The sequence below is a fragment of the Athene noctua genome, chromosome 6 (genome assembly GCF_965140245.1).
Source record: "Athene noctua chromosome 6, bAthNoc1.hap1.1, whole genome shotgun sequence".
NCBI classification, from domain to species: domain Eukaryota; kingdom Metazoa; phylum Chordata; class Aves; order Strigiformes; family Strigidae; genus Athene; species Athene noctua.
Genome location: NC_134042.1, coordinates 35497602 through 35514802, shown reverse-complemented (window position 1 = coordinate 35514802; position 17201 = coordinate 35497602). Strand labels below are relative to the sequence as shown.

General features: G+C 42.7%; 1 protein-coding gene across 1 annotated transcript in view; it reads left to right on the top strand.

The window, feature by feature from the left end:
• Nucleotides 1-17201, top strand: part of ITPK1 (inositol-tetrakisphosphate 1-kinase) — a 156806-nt gene that overhangs the window by 127738 nt on the left and 11867 nt on the right. Inside the window, exons 6-10 of the mRNA XM_074908571.1 lie at nt 5865-5963; nt 7988-8028; nt 12626-12791; nt 14975-15042; nt 16518-16680. Of these exons, the coding sequence (XP_074764672.1) occupies nt 5865-5963; nt 7988-8028; nt 12626-12791; nt 14975-15042; nt 16518-16680 (537 nt within the window). The remainder of the gene's footprint in view (nt 1-5864; nt 5964-7987; nt 8029-12625; nt 12792-14974; nt 15043-16517; nt 16681-17201) is intronic.

The following is a 17201-nucleotide window of genomic DNA, read 5'->3' as shown; positions in this document are numbered from 1 at the left end:
CATTGGATGATGACTGACTTGAGCCAGTTCTGATTTTGACATGGATGTTTTTCTCCTTATCTTAAGGGTGTTTACAGCAGAGACCACCAATTTTCAGGAGCAGCTTTGTCATTTCTCTTCATAAAGCATTGTGCAATGTGGAGGTCGTGCACCCTGTTTCTTCAGAAATAATCCTGGCAGCCTTTTCAGCCACAGAGGGCAACCTGGGCACAAATTGTGCTCCATTTGTAATTGCTAAGCAGAATTAGGGGATGACACGCTTACGTGCTTTGGGCTGAGTCTGTTGCACACCTGGGGGACTCCAGGCTTCCTCTTGTGCTCCTCTGACAAACAACGTCCTTCCTCCATCTGTGTCAGAAATTCACCATACCAATTTCTTTTACCTTTCCTTTCTTCTCAGCATGCCCTTCATTTGGTGCTCCCGTTACTTTCTCTGTATAAACGAGAAGATGCTGCTAACAAGACAGTACTGAGCCTGGTCAGAAGACAGGATATTCTTGAGTAAACATCTTTCGTTTCATGTTTTTCCAGTAACGCCCTCAGGATTTTGGTTGCTGATGCTCAGACAGAAGCTTCAAACAGGGAGTTTATTCAGCTGTTGTAATGACTCCAGTAGACTTGAAAAGTCTTTTTCTTGAAAATCCTTAAATCAGTACTATACAGCCCCCTCTCACCAAGGGAAGGTGCAAGCCTTCTCCCCACTTTGAATATGGAAGCTCAGAGATAGGATGAGTTTGGTGATTGGGTCATGGTCCCATGGCAAGCAGTTGGTGGTGCTGTGAATAAATACTTGTTCTTCAGCCTATCTGCTCTGCTTCCTAGTCCCTAGATTAGATACTGAAGGGTGGTGAATGACAAGGTAAGGAGACATGTTGAGACTGTAAATCTAAAGTTTAATAGGCAGTGGCCTCCTTATGGCTTTTTTTTCCTAGCCACAAGCTTTGAACTATCCTCACAGATGACCATGAACTCTCTTTCTAAACTCCTTTTCTGAAGACAAGGAAATGCAGTTTGTTGATCTATGAATGCAGAGCATTGGATCTGCAATTTATTATTTATTGTCTTCTCCAAAATCGTAAGGACCAAAGAAATCTGAATAGGAAGCTTACTTTGTGGTTCCTCTGTTCTTATGGTTTATTTTTTCCCGACAGTGATCTACAGATGTCCTCTGTGTCAGTATTTCTCAATCTTTGATAGTGCAAGGACCATATATCCTCATCAGAAACCATCCAGGGACTGTCTTGTACAGCCCTGTCACAGCGGTTTCCAGTTACTATCATGTAAGATTTGGTTCACCTGGGAACAGCCATGTTATTTTTCCTCTATCTGTTTTGCCTAACTGCTGAATGGGAGTGTGTATTCACTGTTGGATTTCTTGTGAATTCTTCCTTTTGGGGGGTTGGGTATCCTGTGGCTGTTTGGGAGTCTGTCTGCAGGTCACCAGTGGTGCATGAGCCTTGGGTAGAGGAGCACTGCTCAAGATCTTTTACTAAAGCAAGTCCCAAGCATAAAGTTTTCCATCAATTCTCACTGCCAGAAAACTTTTTTCCCCAGCCAGTATTTAGTCTGCATCTTCCCTGTCTTCACATCGCATTGCTCCTGCCACTGTTGTTGAACTTCATCTGAAATAATCCCCTCCTTGGCACCAACTGCTGGTTTGTGTACTCTTTCACCTCTCTCTTGTTGTTGTTGAGCTGTGTTACTTATCCTGTAAATTGGCCTCCATCAGTCAGGTTTTCCACCTTCATAATAACAGTGTTGCTCCACGGGAATGGAGCAATGCTCTGACAAAGCTCACCCAGGAGCATGACGTGCCAGAGCTGACTGCCCCGACGCTGCGCGGAGGGAGGTGATTGCAGCCTGTCACCCACAACCTGTCAGTGCCAGCTGCCCCACTGTCTTCAAAGGTCCCACTGCAAACACTCCCCCTGCGTTTACAATGAACATGAACCCAGCCATGATCTCCACTCTGAGGTGATGGAGGGATAAAGTATAGGTAGCAGTGGAAAAGCAGAAATGTCAGTTGAAAAAAAGACCAACATAGAGAAGAAATGGGGATGGGGATGAGGAAAAAAAGCATAAAGTAAAAAGAGAGGACAGAGGGAGCTCCCTATGAGATCAGAGAATCTTGAAGGGAGAATGATTTAAGGAAAATATAGAAAGCAGACACCACAAAGTTTATGCCAAGACATACAATAAAAATTAGGACAAAGACGGGGGAGGAACACAGTGACAGCATTTTAACTTTTGAATTTAATTATGATGTGTTGTTTCTAACAACAGAAATGCTACAGATACTTTTGATACTTGTCTGAAATGAGAGCTGAACCCTCTCCTATCTGAAAAATCTTTCCATGTTGCTGTTAAGTTGGCAGTTCTGGACATGACATGGTCCACCTGGAGTCCTGGCTATATTTCAAGGACGGGTCTCTGAGAGACTACCAGGCACTTAGAAGAGGAGAGAAATAACACTCTCCAAGTGTGCCCTGTAAAAACGTAAGGCCTCATATCACAGCAGTCATTTGACTTGCGGAGAGATTTTTCCTGCTGATATCTTCAGTTTAGTAAAGTCCGCAAAAAGATAGGGTTAATAATTATGGTTATCTGTTTAGTGTGTGATTCAATGTATTATCCAAAGGTAGGGAGAAAGTGCCTGAGTTTTAATTTCAGATCCAAAATGCAAATCTTAGAAATTGCATTTGTAATAATCTCTTGGGAACTGAGGGCACTTGTATGTAACCAAGGATTGGTGATGAGGCGGAGTCTTTTCCAGACTTGCTGTTTTAGAAGTCTCTTCCAGTCAGTGGCATCCCAACACACATCTCAGAGATGAGTACCGATGGCAGAAGAGTGAGTGTCAGCTCCTTGCAAAGTTCTGGGTTGTATCAACTCTGTGTCCTAACAGACATAGAAAGTCACTTCTGCTAGCAGTGCACAGCTAATGCAGCTCTGTGGGAGGTGTGCCATGACTGTGGCCTCATATGTAGTAGTTCTCAAACTGCTTTTATAGAAGTGCTTCATCCGCATTAGGGCACTCTGATGCAAATGAGAATACTGCTTGGTTTTAGACTGGAGGTTTGGGCTATAGTGTCAATAAAGGGTCAGTGGTGGGGCCATTCTCACCTCTAGACTGTTATGTTTACATGTTTGTATATTTATTGTTGTCGGTTTTGGCAGTTGTTTCCCATGGTGACTTGTCACTACTGGTTTGCAAAGAAGCAGCAACAATGGCCAAGGGTCCAGTGCCTGTCCGCAGCCCAGTAAGATCCTGCTAAATTAGCTTACCTCATCAGGAGGGAAGGGAGGGTTTAATGTACCACTGGATGTTTGTTTGCACTTTGTGGATTGTATGGTGTAGTTTCATGCTGATGTGAAACGGTATTGAGATTGACCCTCAACCATTGAATTAGGGATGTCCTGAACCTCAGTGCAGAGTGTGCTGAGAGTGTTGTCACACTGATAGCAGGAGCTTCGTGATGAGAGAAAGCTTCAGCTTGTGTTTGCCACCCTAGGAAGGAGGAGCGGATCATCACTGGCAACTGGAGGACACTTTTTAAACCTACAGCTACCTTCTAAATTGCAGTTAAACTCAGAGCAGCAGCTTTCTGACCATACTGAAATCTTTTGCTGAGTGAGGGTTTGTTTGTTCTCAGGTCTGGCTGTGAATTAATGGTCTGTTTTAGAGGCTTCAGTGGGCTAGAATTACCTTCTTGGTGGAGAAAATGCCAGTGCTGTGCAAAGTCAGCAGGAGCACTTTGAGATGCTAAGAGTCTTCACTGATACTTTTTGTTGATCCAGGTGGTCTTTTCTAAGTACAAAGTCAAAGAAATTACTGTTTGCCCCTTCCTTCGTCTCCCTATGCAAGTGTCATGTAATCGTCAGGAATGCTGAATCTTCCTTGTCTCACATTCCTGTTTGCTTGGGAGAGAAACGGAGGGAAGCGAGATGGAACCATACATCCCTCTGCATCTGCACTCAGGAGGCAAAGTTATTTGTGAGCCTTAAGCATATGGGTGGGAGAGCTGCCAAGTCAAAGTTGTTCCCAAGTATCTGTAAACTAAATCTGATTCCTTAAATTCATCCAACTAAGGAACTTTCTCTCTGGCAAAGGCTTGTAAATATTACAGTACCTGTCACTTTTGGATGCCACTTTCTGTTTTCATAGCAGCAAACTGAAAGCTTTGAAGTCTGTGATGTTTTGTTTAGCTTTGTAGAGGTTGACCTCAAAGCATCAATCTTTCTGTTCCTTTTAGGATGTATGAAAATAGTCTTTTCTTTTCGCAGAAAACTTCTTGTAACAACAGTATTGTTAATGGCCAGAGTTCTCAGATATTCTCAGAGTGTTGAAACATATATTGAGATGTATATCAAAATATAGACAGTTTTGTGCCTTTTATTTTCAGTGATTCAGTTTTCTGTGTGAGGGAACATGCATAAACATATACTTATAATGAAGTGAAAAACATTAATCTAAATAATGCTTATAAAGTAGTTTCTGAGTGCATGGTTCTCTCAGAGTATATAGTTTTGCTGCATTTTAGTTTACATATACTTTTCAGTTTCTGCACCATCTGCACACCATAGCCTCCACCTGTTTGGGTTCTCTGTGCTCGCTGGGATAGATGTGGATGGTAATAGGTTGATATAAACCTGTGACCTGAGTTGCTTCCATCATTTGTGCTGGTCTCCAGTTGCTTCTGGAGGAAAGTGTCATGCTGGTTCTCTTGAAATAAGTCTTAGAAGTGAGTTTTGGCAGACCTAATTCTGAATTGCAGTTCAGTACTGTGCAGCTAACCTGAGTTATAACTCTGTGCTTCCAAACTTAACTTGACCACAGCTAAAACTCCATGGAGGCAGTACTTTAAAGACTGTGCTCACTGAGGAGTTAAGTTGCATAGTTGCTCTTAGGTGATGTTCTTGTTTTGACTTTGTCAGTGTGCACACAGCTTTTGTCTGAAAGACTTTGGGCCTGCTGACCTGACCTAGAGCCATGGCTGAAGCCAAGGTTCTCTTTGCACTTGAAATTGCAACCCAGCCCTCTTGAGCGGTGGAGATTTATAGTCAAGTATTTTGAGTGCTATAGTGCTTTCCTCTTTTCCTGCTGCATTCCTAGGGGAATCAAAGTTCTGCAGTGAACAGGATGTGAATCCTAGACCAATTCAACCTGCCGTGTCATTAAGAGGGCTGGGTTTTGACTCCAGCATTCCTGCAACCCCCTGGACAAGCACAATATCAGAATAAGCTGGAATAGACCTGCTCTGTTAAATTTTACCATGGTTCCCATGTTTCCTCTCTTTAACCAAGGTCCACTGAGCAGTCTTGCTAAGGTCTCTCTGTGTCTCATTGGTGCTCTGACTGGCTTTGCCAGACCAAATGAGCACTGTTTGCGTGGCAGAGAGGTCCCAGTGGGCAGCGGGATGTGTTACATGGCTGGCACCTTGGCTGAAGTAAATCCACACTAGAGTCTACCACCTGAGCATCCCTCCAGTAACGATGGCTTTGTGAGACTGCCTACTCCAGCCACACTTGCTGACCATTCAGGTTTTTGTAAAATGCCTAAGAAAATTATGTTATGCTTGAAGGTATAATGTTAAGAGCTAAGATCCCAATTACTTTTCGCCTGACTGTGAAAATACGGGCTTTATATTTCCGTTTAGATTATCTGAAAATTTGACCTCTCATCTTCTGAAATGTTTCCAGAAACCCAAATTCAGGCCTGGCTGATACTCTTTCTGGTGCTTTAATATCAACTGTTAAAGTAAAGCTGACTTATCAAGAAGCAGGTGGTATGGAGAGAGCTGGTAATGATGCAGCTGAGAAGCTAAAAACCTCATCTTCATTTGAGCCTTTTTTTTGTTTTGCAGATGAAAGGATCTGTTCACCACCCTTTATGGAGCTGACAAGTGCCTGTGGAGAAGATACCTTGCAGCTTATAGAGAAGAATGGACTGGCATTCCCATTCAGTATGTACATGGGCTTTTCCTTGGTGCTTCTAGTAGGTTCTGAATATTGCACATGCACCTGCCCTAAGATGTAGCCAACGCTGTAGAGTCTGGGTTTCATTGCCAAAGTTAAATGTTAAAACCTTAACTTAACCTTAAATGTTAAAAGTTAGATGTTAAACTTAAGACCTTAAGATCTTAAGTTTAACCTTAAACTTAAGACCTTAAACTTAAGATCTTAAACTTAAAACCTTAAATGTTAAAAGTTAGATGTTAAAACCTTCATGAAACAAATGCTCTGAAGCAGTCTGCTTAGAATGTGGAACAAAACCCCTCCCTATCAGCTTTTACTTTGCCTTTTATTGATGTTGCTTATTTTAAACACCTTTCTACAGTAAACATCATTCCTGGGAAATGCTCATAGTTCTAACAAAGTTAGCATCTTGCCCTGAATTTGTGCAAGAAGTTTCTCCTGCCAGCTGTGTTCATTATTTTTCTTGAGAAAATCACTGCCTTGCTGACTGCTCCCTTTTTTCACCCACTCCTCCCTTTCCCTGGTCCAGGCTCAAATATAATCTTAGAGGGTAGAAGGAGTAGTGTAAAATTTACCATAGATAGCAGGCTCCAAGGGCCCACAGCCTCAGACAGCTGCTGTGAACTGTTGTGCTTTGTAGCAAGTTTCACTGTGGGACTTGTGCTTTAGTTCATTGCTTTATTTGATTCCTTGCAGTATAAAGTGAGCAGAATCAGTTAGTTCATGTGTGTTCCCTCGGTGCTTGTTGCATTTGTAAGGTTCAGAGGTAAAGTCCTGTGGAAAAAGCATGTTTTGCCCTCCCTGCCATCCCTCTCCCAAGTGAGGCAGGTCTCTTGAAGCTAGATTGTGAAGCAGTCACCAAATGGCTTTGGCCCCCTTTCTCACATGGGCCCATTGTCCTCTTGATAGAGGCAGGCTAGTGCTCAGTAGTCAGCAGCATAGCCCATCTATTCAGAAGGCCTGAGTCAACCCCTCTAAATGATGATGAAATTAAAAAATAACACTGAAAATTAATATAACATGATATTGTGGGAGTGCTTTTTCTGTCTCCTCTCTCTCTCTTTTTCTTTTTTTTTTTTTTTTCCTTAAAAACACTGCTGCTCTCCAGACCGTGTGTCTGTGAGACATCATATACCACTTTCCAAAATGTCAAGTTATCAACATATTTTGGACTCTAGTGCAGGTCATCTGCCTGTCCTCTTGGCTGGCAATTTGATTCTTTCAACAACCCCCAAAGAAGTCTTGTCTTATCCACCCCCTCACTACTTGCAAGTTTTCATCTCCTCTGCTTAACATATAAATAAGATTAGCTCTAGTTATTGTGTGGTTCCCAGGGTCTTCAGTTCGTCTCTGGTTTCATAATAGTAGGAGCATGTTGTTTCTTTCCTCCTACTGGTTTTAGGATGGAGGTGAGAACCAGGATGTACAGAGCAGATAAGGAATATGAAGGAGAAATAATAACTGCTGGGCTCTCTACTTTTTTTGTGCCCTGCTATGGTTGCCTGCAAAAAGTATGTTGTATCTTAGTTTGGTTAAGCCCATTCAGTTTCCTGCTCTTCCCCAAAACCAGGGAGGTAGGGGAAGAAATTGCTTTCCACTGTGGCCTGGTTCTCTTGTTTTCAGGACAGTTATGTTTTGAGGTACCTGTAAAGTAGTTCCAGCCTCAGGCAAGATCACATACTTGTGAAGGTGTCCTCTGAGTAGGCAGGGTGGCAGTACGGTACTGGTACTAACTTCTTAGCTGATACTTTGCACCTCTGTCCAGTCCTAATAATGACCTCTGCTTGCACTTTAGTTACAAGGAGTGGTTGAGAGAGTGGGGCTTGGAGTAAGCCAGTTTTGCAGTGATGAAGGACACTCTTCAAGCAGAGACTGTCACTGGCATCTGGTACAGTCAATGCCTTGGTCTGGTAAACTCCAGTGTTTGCACATGTGGGTGGGAACGAATTTATAAGGGATTTGTGTTTCCTGTTTCAGTGGTGCATTTTTTTTTTCTTTTTTATTTACCCAGTTTGTAAAACCAGAGTGGCCCATGGAACCAACTCTCATGAGGTGAGTTAAAAAAATTTTGCAGTGTTATTCACCTGCATCCAGTCCTCCCGTGGTGGTTTGGCTGTGCTTTCTGATCCTGTAGGAGGCAGAATGAGGGCTATGCCCAAATGACTTCCCTTCCCTGCCTCTCCCTCATGTTTAGTTACACCGTTCTTATTTATCTGAAATGAAGTTAAATACGACTTTAACCTCTTGACTTGGAAGTTCTTTCTAGCTTCTGTCATCTAGTTGCTTTCTGGCAGTTTATAGTTGCCAGTCAGCTCTGTCTGCAAGGAATCTCCTTCAGCCTCTCCTTTGGTGGGAGGTCACACTAAGTGATATTTCTACCCTGTTTCTCTTCCAACATGTATGTGGTACAGGTGAGAAATGATTTTGTGCTACAGATGAAGCAGCTGGTTTCTCTCCGTGAGGGGAAGGGAATAGCAAATAGAGATGGTTTCCGGGCATGTTCAGTTGTGATAACACAGTTGGAGCGGTGGGGAGAACAGGCTGCCTTCCCTCCTTCCCATAAGGCAATTGCAGTTAGAATGGTTGTGTATTCCTGGAAGGAGTGCATTCCCTATGAGCCTAGCTTCCTCTAAATTTAGGCAAGTTGAGTCCTGTTTTAATTCTTTTCCATGTGTGCTTCCTGCCTTCCTGCTTACCACAGCTCAGTTTTGAGAATCCAGCCCTTGCTGCTGGCTCTCCTGATGCCTGGCTTCCTTTGTTAACAACATCGGTGTTGGTCCAGGTTTCCCAGCTGCTCCTGAAACATACAGTATGTTGCTGCAGCGTCTCTGAGAGCTGAAGGCCCTGAAGTAAAATATAAATCTAGATGAACAGAATGGCTGTGGCTGAAATCTTGAGTGAGCTGTACTTTCTTCTAAAATTGCAGTGAGATTTTTCATGTGAGCCTTAGCTTGGATCGTTTTACAAGCCGACAGACTTGTAGTTTGTCAGAGCAGCCACTATAAATTTTTGCCATTATCCCCCAGAACACTTGGGGACTGGATTGTTAATTAATTTAAGACTTCAGCTTCCCTGCTGATTTTTCTGTCAGGAGTTCCTCTGCAACTGCAACCTGAAATGCATGAACCTTTCAGTGCTTGTCCAGTCAGGCTTGGACTTCATTTCCCTGGTGAATCTTTCTTTGCTCTTCTTTCATACAGTGTAGACATACCCCAGCCTTCTGCCTGAATTCCATTTTCTGAACAAAAATTAGGCTAAAATACAGTTGTAGGCTGACTTTTGTCACAGGAAATTATGACTACAGCCTAGGAGGACCCTTGGAAAAAAGCACAGTCTTACATAGTAGTAGTAGTCTATTCTATGATTCTGTAGTTGCTGAGTTCTCAAGAGTGATCCAAAACTGTATTTATGATCAGAGGAACTGTCTTTTAATTGCTATTTTATGATCAATAATGACAAGGGAAGTGTAGAATAAATACTCTGCTTACAGTACAGTCTGTCTAAAAGATGGAGCATATGTCTAGAAGCAAGAAAGTGTTGACTGTTTTATTAATGACTCCTTCTTTGGCTTTTAGTATATTACTTCATTTTCTGTAAAGATATCCCCACTGCAGAGCTGAAACTGGAACTAAAACACAGCCTGACCAGAAACCTGCTTTTCTCATAAGATGACTATTCAGAAAGTTCAAGTACTGGCTAACAGGGACATCTGAAGGTGTGGGCTTGAGTTTGGAGTTGGTGCCAGCCAAGGCCAACAGACTCAGCATTTTTCAGTGAAAACATGAGCTAGTCAAGCCAAGGTGCTGTTAGTTAGTCTTCCTGTGGTGTCCCACAATTCTACATGGCCTCTGCACTAAAAGTCAATTGGCTAGCTCAGCACTTGAACCCCAATTTGCCAGCACTGTTTGTTACACTTGAACAGAGATGATGCCTGAAGGTTGTCCTTCCCAGCTGCCAGCAGCGAGACCCATAACCTGAAGAAATGTGTCCAAAATGACTCTTTTTCTAAGTGTTGAGTAGACAGGAATGAAAAGGCAGAGAATCACTATGTTTTTTGAGACTGAATTCCTTAAGGATGTTGTCAGTAAAAATTCTTGTTGCCAAATGTTTTCTTTTGCCTTTAAAAGAGCTCTGTATTTATAATGAGGAATGCTATTTGGAAATTATGATATAAAGTATTGTTGCCAGACACAGCAGGTCTGTGCTAGATGACATAGAGCAAGTGCACCCTGCAAAGCCAGTTCTTGGAGCTGTATTCATGCATGCTAAAAACCATGAGGGATTGCAGTGAACCAGCATAATGCAACACCATGGGAGTTATATGGGTTGTGTGCAGGTCCATGGGTCTGTTGGCACAGAGCTTTGCAGAAGAGAGGTTTCACATAATTTCCAGTAGCCTAGGTCAGTTCTGTGCTGAGAAGATAAACTCTCTGGGTTTCCACACTTCTAAAATAAGATAAGGACCTGATCAACTCATGTTTGTATGGGTTAACTAATATTTGGAGAGAACACTATAGGAACAGCACAGTTCTTGCCAGTATGATGTTGTAGATACTATAATGCTAACAGTCTACACAGGAGGAAGAGAGCAAACAGTGTTTCTTGCTACCAGTGAGACACAAAAGAGGTATGATGATGTTGTTGCTGTGAATCATCTTGATGGACGATTCTGCTGGTTAGAGTAGGTTCCTTGCACAGGTTGTTACTACTCAAAAATTCACACTCTGTGCTGCCACATAGATGGCACCTGGTATAATAGGGGCAAAGAAAGAATATCAGCTGCAAGGAGGTATTGAATGCATGCATTGACTTGAACTCAGAAAATATTTATTTACTGAATCATTGTGCATGCATGCAGACAATTATGTAATCTAATGTGGTCTACCAGATAAGGAGAAATAAGGAAAAAATGTGCTCAGACTTTTAACTATGGATATGTAATCACTGCATCATTTACCATGGCTGTGTTTTTGAACAACAAAACCTATTATATTTAACTATTACAGGAACAAACAAAGGTGTTAACAAAAATTCAGTCTGAAAGTACAGCATACATCAAATGAGAGCTGATCATGAATAATATATGAGAGAGAGTACAAAGTGGTAAAGTTTCTTTGTAAAATCTTTCCAGTGATCCTGACTTCACTAAGATCCAGCTGATCTCGGAAAGCACAAAAACTGACAGGAAGCATATGGCAAGAGTGAGCAAGCAGTATAACTCATCTGCACCATGCTGAGGCAGGAAGCTCCTATTTTGTATATCGCTGTGGAGTTACTGTGAGACCCAGAGAAATCCTTTTAGCCTCTCTGGACTGTCTTGCATCCTGAGTAAAACAGTAGGCCCAAGAAGACCCATGAGAAGATGTTAACAGGCTTAAGAAAAAAATTATGCTTAGGAACTTTCCTGTAAGTGTTGTGCAATCTGCACTGACTGAGGTAGGCAGCAGGCTCAAGCTTGGATGCTTAGCTGATGTCTTCAAGGCTCTTCAGAGGGGGAAGGTGCTCTAACCAAAGCATCCCTACCTGTGGGAGGGAGGTCTGCCCAGAGGAAAGGAAGATAAAACTTATGTCAGGTTCTCTGGCCTTGAACAGGCCTTATTTTTGTTCACCTGACTACCAACATGCCCTACTGCCACTGTGGATAACAAGGCCCAGCTCCACTGGAGTAATGAAGGGAGGTTAGTATTCAGATAACTACAGCATAGCTTTTTCAAGGCTTTGAGGATGAAGAGCAAAGCTAAGTTTATCCTCACTGCTGTATAGGGTCACACTGATATAAAGTAACTTCATCACCTGTGCCAGAATGGTGCTTGCTGCTGGTTCTGTGTTAATAGCCATGGCAGCATCCATACTCCAACAACAAACCAGCGAAATGGGGCATCATGGTTATGATAATTACATAAGCATGTAAGCATGGTAAGGGAGGGATGAATGGAAAGAGCAATGTACATATGCTGAAGATATTCTTGTCAAAGTGCTTCTATGCACCTAGTAGTACTGCTTTCATGCTGTTGTTCATCCTTCAGGCCCTATAAATGCTTTCCTTTTTGGTATATTTGTTCCAGCCTCTTCAAGAGGACTGTCCATTTGGAATAATGGGGGGAAACCAAGCCAAGAAAATTGTTAAGCTGGCATTTGCTAGCAGTAAGAACTACTAGAGCCTGAAAAAAGTTCTCTGACGTGGGTGAAATCCTGGTGCTTAGGCCTTTGCAACTGAACTGAACCAAACCACAGGAAATAGAGTGGTGGGAAAGAACTCCTATAGTTAGTACACAGAGCTGTTAATTCTCTTGTTTTCATGATAGAGACTTGTATTTAATACAGACTTTGTCATCTGTGTTGGTCAAATGTTTCACCCTTTTGTTGCACCTGCAGTTGAAGTAGCTTCCCAACTAAAAGCATGAAATGAAAACGCAAAGAGCTGAGAAGAAAATGTTGATTGAAAATGAAAGCTGCACTGCCAGTAGTGTTTGGAGAGTTATGTCTCAATTAAATGAAACATTATGAAATAGGACTAGCTACTGAGAAGGAATTCACACGTGATCAATATATATCCACCAGTAGGTGTTCCCCCTTGCTGCTAGTCAGGTGGTGGGTAAGCATGAAATTATTGACAGACTTGTGCACATCTGTGTGTCCATGTTTCCAGATGGCGATCATCTTCAACCAGGATGGGCTGAAAGCTGTTCGCCCCCCTTGCGTCATTCAGAGTTTCATCAATCACAATGCCGTGCTGTATAAAGTCTTTGTGGTTGGAGAATCCTACACGGTGGTAAAAAGACCCTCTTTAAAGAACTTCTCTGCAGGAATCTCAGGTACGTTGTGCCGATTTAAAAGGAAATGTCAGTTCTTGGAGCCTTGGCAGCAAACAGCTCACAAAGAAAAATATCTTTGAAAAGGCTGCTGAAGTGAAGGCACTGGTTTTTACATACCGTGTTTCCCCTTCTGTATTATTTCAATAGGAAGGGAGATAACTTATCTGCTCTGGAATACATATGAATGACATTTGTATAGTAAATATTTATGCAATGGTAACCTAAGTGTTACCTGTTAGAAACAGTGGTTTATGTCATGTGGAAGGGGGGAGACTGAGAGAAATTCTCTCATTTCACAGTAAGTTCATGTGTCATTTGTTCCAGATTTTGTTTATAAATGTGCTTTGGAGAGAATTTCCTGGATTCCATCATTTCAGAACTTCCTCTCCCTATTTTTACCTTGATTATGTATGTTTGTTTAAATGAAATATCACTTGTGCTCTCCCCTAAACAGGCTTTTCTGTTCATGTGAGGGCCAGTGTTGTAAACCTTGGTGGGAAGTGTCCCTTGGTTTGTAGATACCAGCTGTGTTGGGGGCAGGGAGGAACTGATTTGTCAGTAAGGACAGTGATATTGTTATATGTCACTAGAAAGCAGCACTTGAAGGTCGTTAAAGATGTCTTAAATTTCCTTTATGGAAAAAAAGCTGCTTTCCAGAGGACTGCATTCTGTGGCCCATCAGAAACACAAAGGAATTAGCAGCAAATGGATGGGAGCATTATCTGCCTGCAACTGTACAAATCCGGGAGGTGGGGCTGGGAGGGAAGAAGGTATTGAACTAAAGGAGATGAATGAACAAGTGCCAGGTTTTTGTCACTTTTCTTAGTGGTTTCTGCTGATCTGCATATGTCCATATGCTTACCATTGTGTTCTGCACACAAATATGTATTTTGTTAGTATACATATAGTAGGATCCCAGTAACAGTCCTTGTCTGTCGGTATGTATGCCTGTATTTACATTTAGGTCTGCTCTTTGTCCTGATCAAATTAAGTAGGCTAGAGTGTGTTCATATAAACTATTAGGACACTTGGTCTATACATTTGCTGGAAGGGAACGTTTTAAGGCATCTTTCTAAAAATGCCTTAGCTAATGTCTCATCTGTTAGTGTAAGCTTGGAAGTTGTCTGGAAGCCCCCATAAAAATAAGTTTTGTGGGCAGATTAGGGTAAGTGACTGGCTTTCTTACCCTCATCAGGAGGGTTTAAGGGGGCTGTGCTACAGGCACCTGACTAGGTAGATCTGACGATTAAGCAGATCTGTTAGCTGTGAGGCACTCCAGGAGCTGGCTGAAAGCACGGGGCCTTTCTAGATGGGAGGAAAGGCGAGAAGAGTATATAGTGATATCAGACTGCAGAGTGGATTGGTATTTGCTTTTCACAGCTCTCCAGTCCTTATTGTATGTGGCCCTGTGGCTGCTCTTAAATGTCCACTCAGAGAGACCAGCACAGCAGAAATACTCTGTTGCTGGTGCCACCTGTGTGCTGAAACTTTGATCCGGGTGTTGCCATGTGGGTTGTCCGTATGATGCCATCAGTCTGCTGTGGTGAGAATCCCAAGGGGAGACTTGTGGTGGATTTCTCCCTGCCAGTAAAACCTCCAGCACAGATGGAGCAGGGTGGGAGATGCTGGTACAGTTTTTCCTGTGGTTTCCACTGTGGCTTCTGTTATCTCAGGCTATCTTTTTCATTCCTGGGGTGCCTCCAAAAGGAGGACAGGTCCTGACCATGAAATTTACTGCTCTTCTCCATGGTGACAGTGCCCTCCCCGGGTTCACAGGGATCTCAGTGTACACTGCAGCTATGGATCTACTGCCTGCAGTGATTTCAGCTTCTCCCTTCTATCACATGCATTCCCATTGGAACTGTCACTTTGAGTATAGCAAATTAGTATAAATTAACTTGATTATCTCACTGAACTTAGTTAATTGGCTCTGGTGAAGGAAAGGAAACCAGTTTCTATTGACTCCATGTAGTTCTATTTATCTGTGGTCTGAGGTCCAAAGACCGTGGGTGACCTGGCCACCGGTCCGTGCCTGTGCAGGCAGTGTCGGGGGGGGGGGGGAGGACTGCCCGGTAGTCAAGACCAGATTCCCGGGGCTGCAGTGCCATCTACTGTTTCTTGCACTAATCCTTTGGAAATTAAAATCTGGTATAAAGATATTTACAACCTGCTTTTAATTCCAGACAGAGAATCAATATTTTTCAACAGCCACAATGTATCAAAACCAGAATCCTCATCTGTCTTAACAGCAGTAAGTACCCTTGGTCTTTTTTCTTCTAGCGCGGCTGGAAAACTATCTAGTCCTTTCTTATCGAAGCATTAGTAGCTAGTGACTCTCCTTTACAAGTTGTCTGCTTCTGTGTTGCAGGCTGAGGTCTGTTTGGTACATCGAACCAGCATGACTGTGTCCCCCTCTGGTTTTCCTTACCGAGCTCTGGTGAGGAAGCACTGATGCAGCAGGGGCTGTGCTGCTTGCCAGGCATAAACTCCCCAGAGCTAATCTAGTTCTGAATGCAAATACCTGGCCTTTTCCTGTCCAGAGAACTTAATAAGCATAAATCATCCTTCTAGGACTCAGTTCTGTGAGGAAAGACAAGTGGTGAAAATTCAAGCAGAGAAATTGCGTTGGGCAGGGCCACAGAGGGCCAGTAGCTGGCTGTGGTGCGAGCACGCCCCAGCTGTGGCCACGGGACCATTTCTGGGTGTCCTCCGGAAGAGTCCAGCAGTGCCAGTACACTGCACAGTTTCATGCTTGTGTTACCAGTCCTTTTAATAAGCTTTGCATGTATGAATCCTAATAAGTTCTTGGGCACTTGACTGCTGAGAAAGTCACTTTACAGGACTGGGTCCTTTCAATCTCTGAGTCTCCAGATTCTTTTCTATTTCATAAAATCTACTGGGGAGTAGTTTCCTAGTTGGCAATGATTAAATTTTAAGTTGTGTGCAACTTTGATAGGCATGCTAAATATAAAAACTATTATTGTGCTAGTCATAAATCCCTTTATGGCTGGATTTACTTTTGAACTTAGGGTATATGCTTCTGTGGTTTACCTGCCATCTCTCTCATACATGTACTTACACCATGCACACTTCTGTAGGCAGAACAGCATACTCCTGCTGAGTAACATGTTTAAAAAGTGAAGAAAATGACATCTTCCAGTCATAAGTAATCTGAGTTATTCATTGTAGCATGTTTATAGAATAATTCATATATGAAAACCCACATAAAAGGTTTCCCCTTTGGATTAGCCTCTGCCCTGAAGATATCAGCTGAGTTGTATTGTATGGCTTAGACTTAGCAGCAGGAGTCTGACTTATCAGCCCTTTAACGTAGGCCTTAATCTACACTGAAATAACAGAATGTTATCCAGAATATTTCCAGCACAGGGTTAAACATGCCAGCTGTATTTGGTTTTTTTAAGGTGTAGATCTAGTACTTAAAATACTGAGTCTGATCCTCCATTCATTCCTGCACTGCTCTGTCTCTCGAGGAGCTGCACCAGTATGAAGAGGAAGAACTAGATGCTTTAGAGCAGGTGAACTTCCAATATAGGAAGGGTTCTGAATTATGAAAGCAGTTTCTCTATGGTGTCTTTCTCTGTTTCATGCCACCGGTTCTCTGCAATTAGATTTGGTGGATTTGCACCTGGAAACCTCTAAAAATCAATCTTTCCACTAAAAAGACTGTTTCGGAGTCCCTTAGTAATGTGTATTTTTCCACTATAGCTGGATAAAATCGAAGGAGTGTTTGAGCGGCCAAACGACGACGTCATCCGGGAAATCTCTAAGGCGCTGCGGCAAGCTCTGGGAGTTTCCCTCTTTGGAATCGATATCATCATTAACAATCAGACTGGGCAGCATGCGGTCATTGATATAAATGCATTCCCAGGTGAGAAAGGCCTTTCCACTGATGCTATGTGGAAACTGTGCAGTGCATGCTTAGTGTGAAGTTTTACTGCTGGTGTTTCACATCATTGCTTCCCAGGTGAGGGGCAGGAAAGCAGCAGCCAAACTGTTCCAAGATCAGATACTGTTCAATCTGTGAAGGGCAGAACCCCAGTCTAGAGATGGAATGTGGTACTGAAATATCAGCTCTTAAGTAATGTGATCAAATTTTAGTGGCCAGCTGTAACCTGGCTGTCATGTCTTTCCCTGCAAAGGGATGCTGAAGAACCGAAGCATGGGACTGTGTGCTGGGACCTGGCCTTTCTGGGACTGTCCCTCATTCTGAACATGAAAAAGGAATAATAAATTCTATTTTAGGACAGCCTTTTACAATTTCTTTTTTCCCAGACTCTGTGCCATTAAAAGTGTTGAGGGGGTGGAAGCAGCAAACTGTTCCCTTGAAAATCTCTTCCTGTGCAAATTGATTCCCCATAAAAAGACATTTGTGCTCAAATGCAACACCAC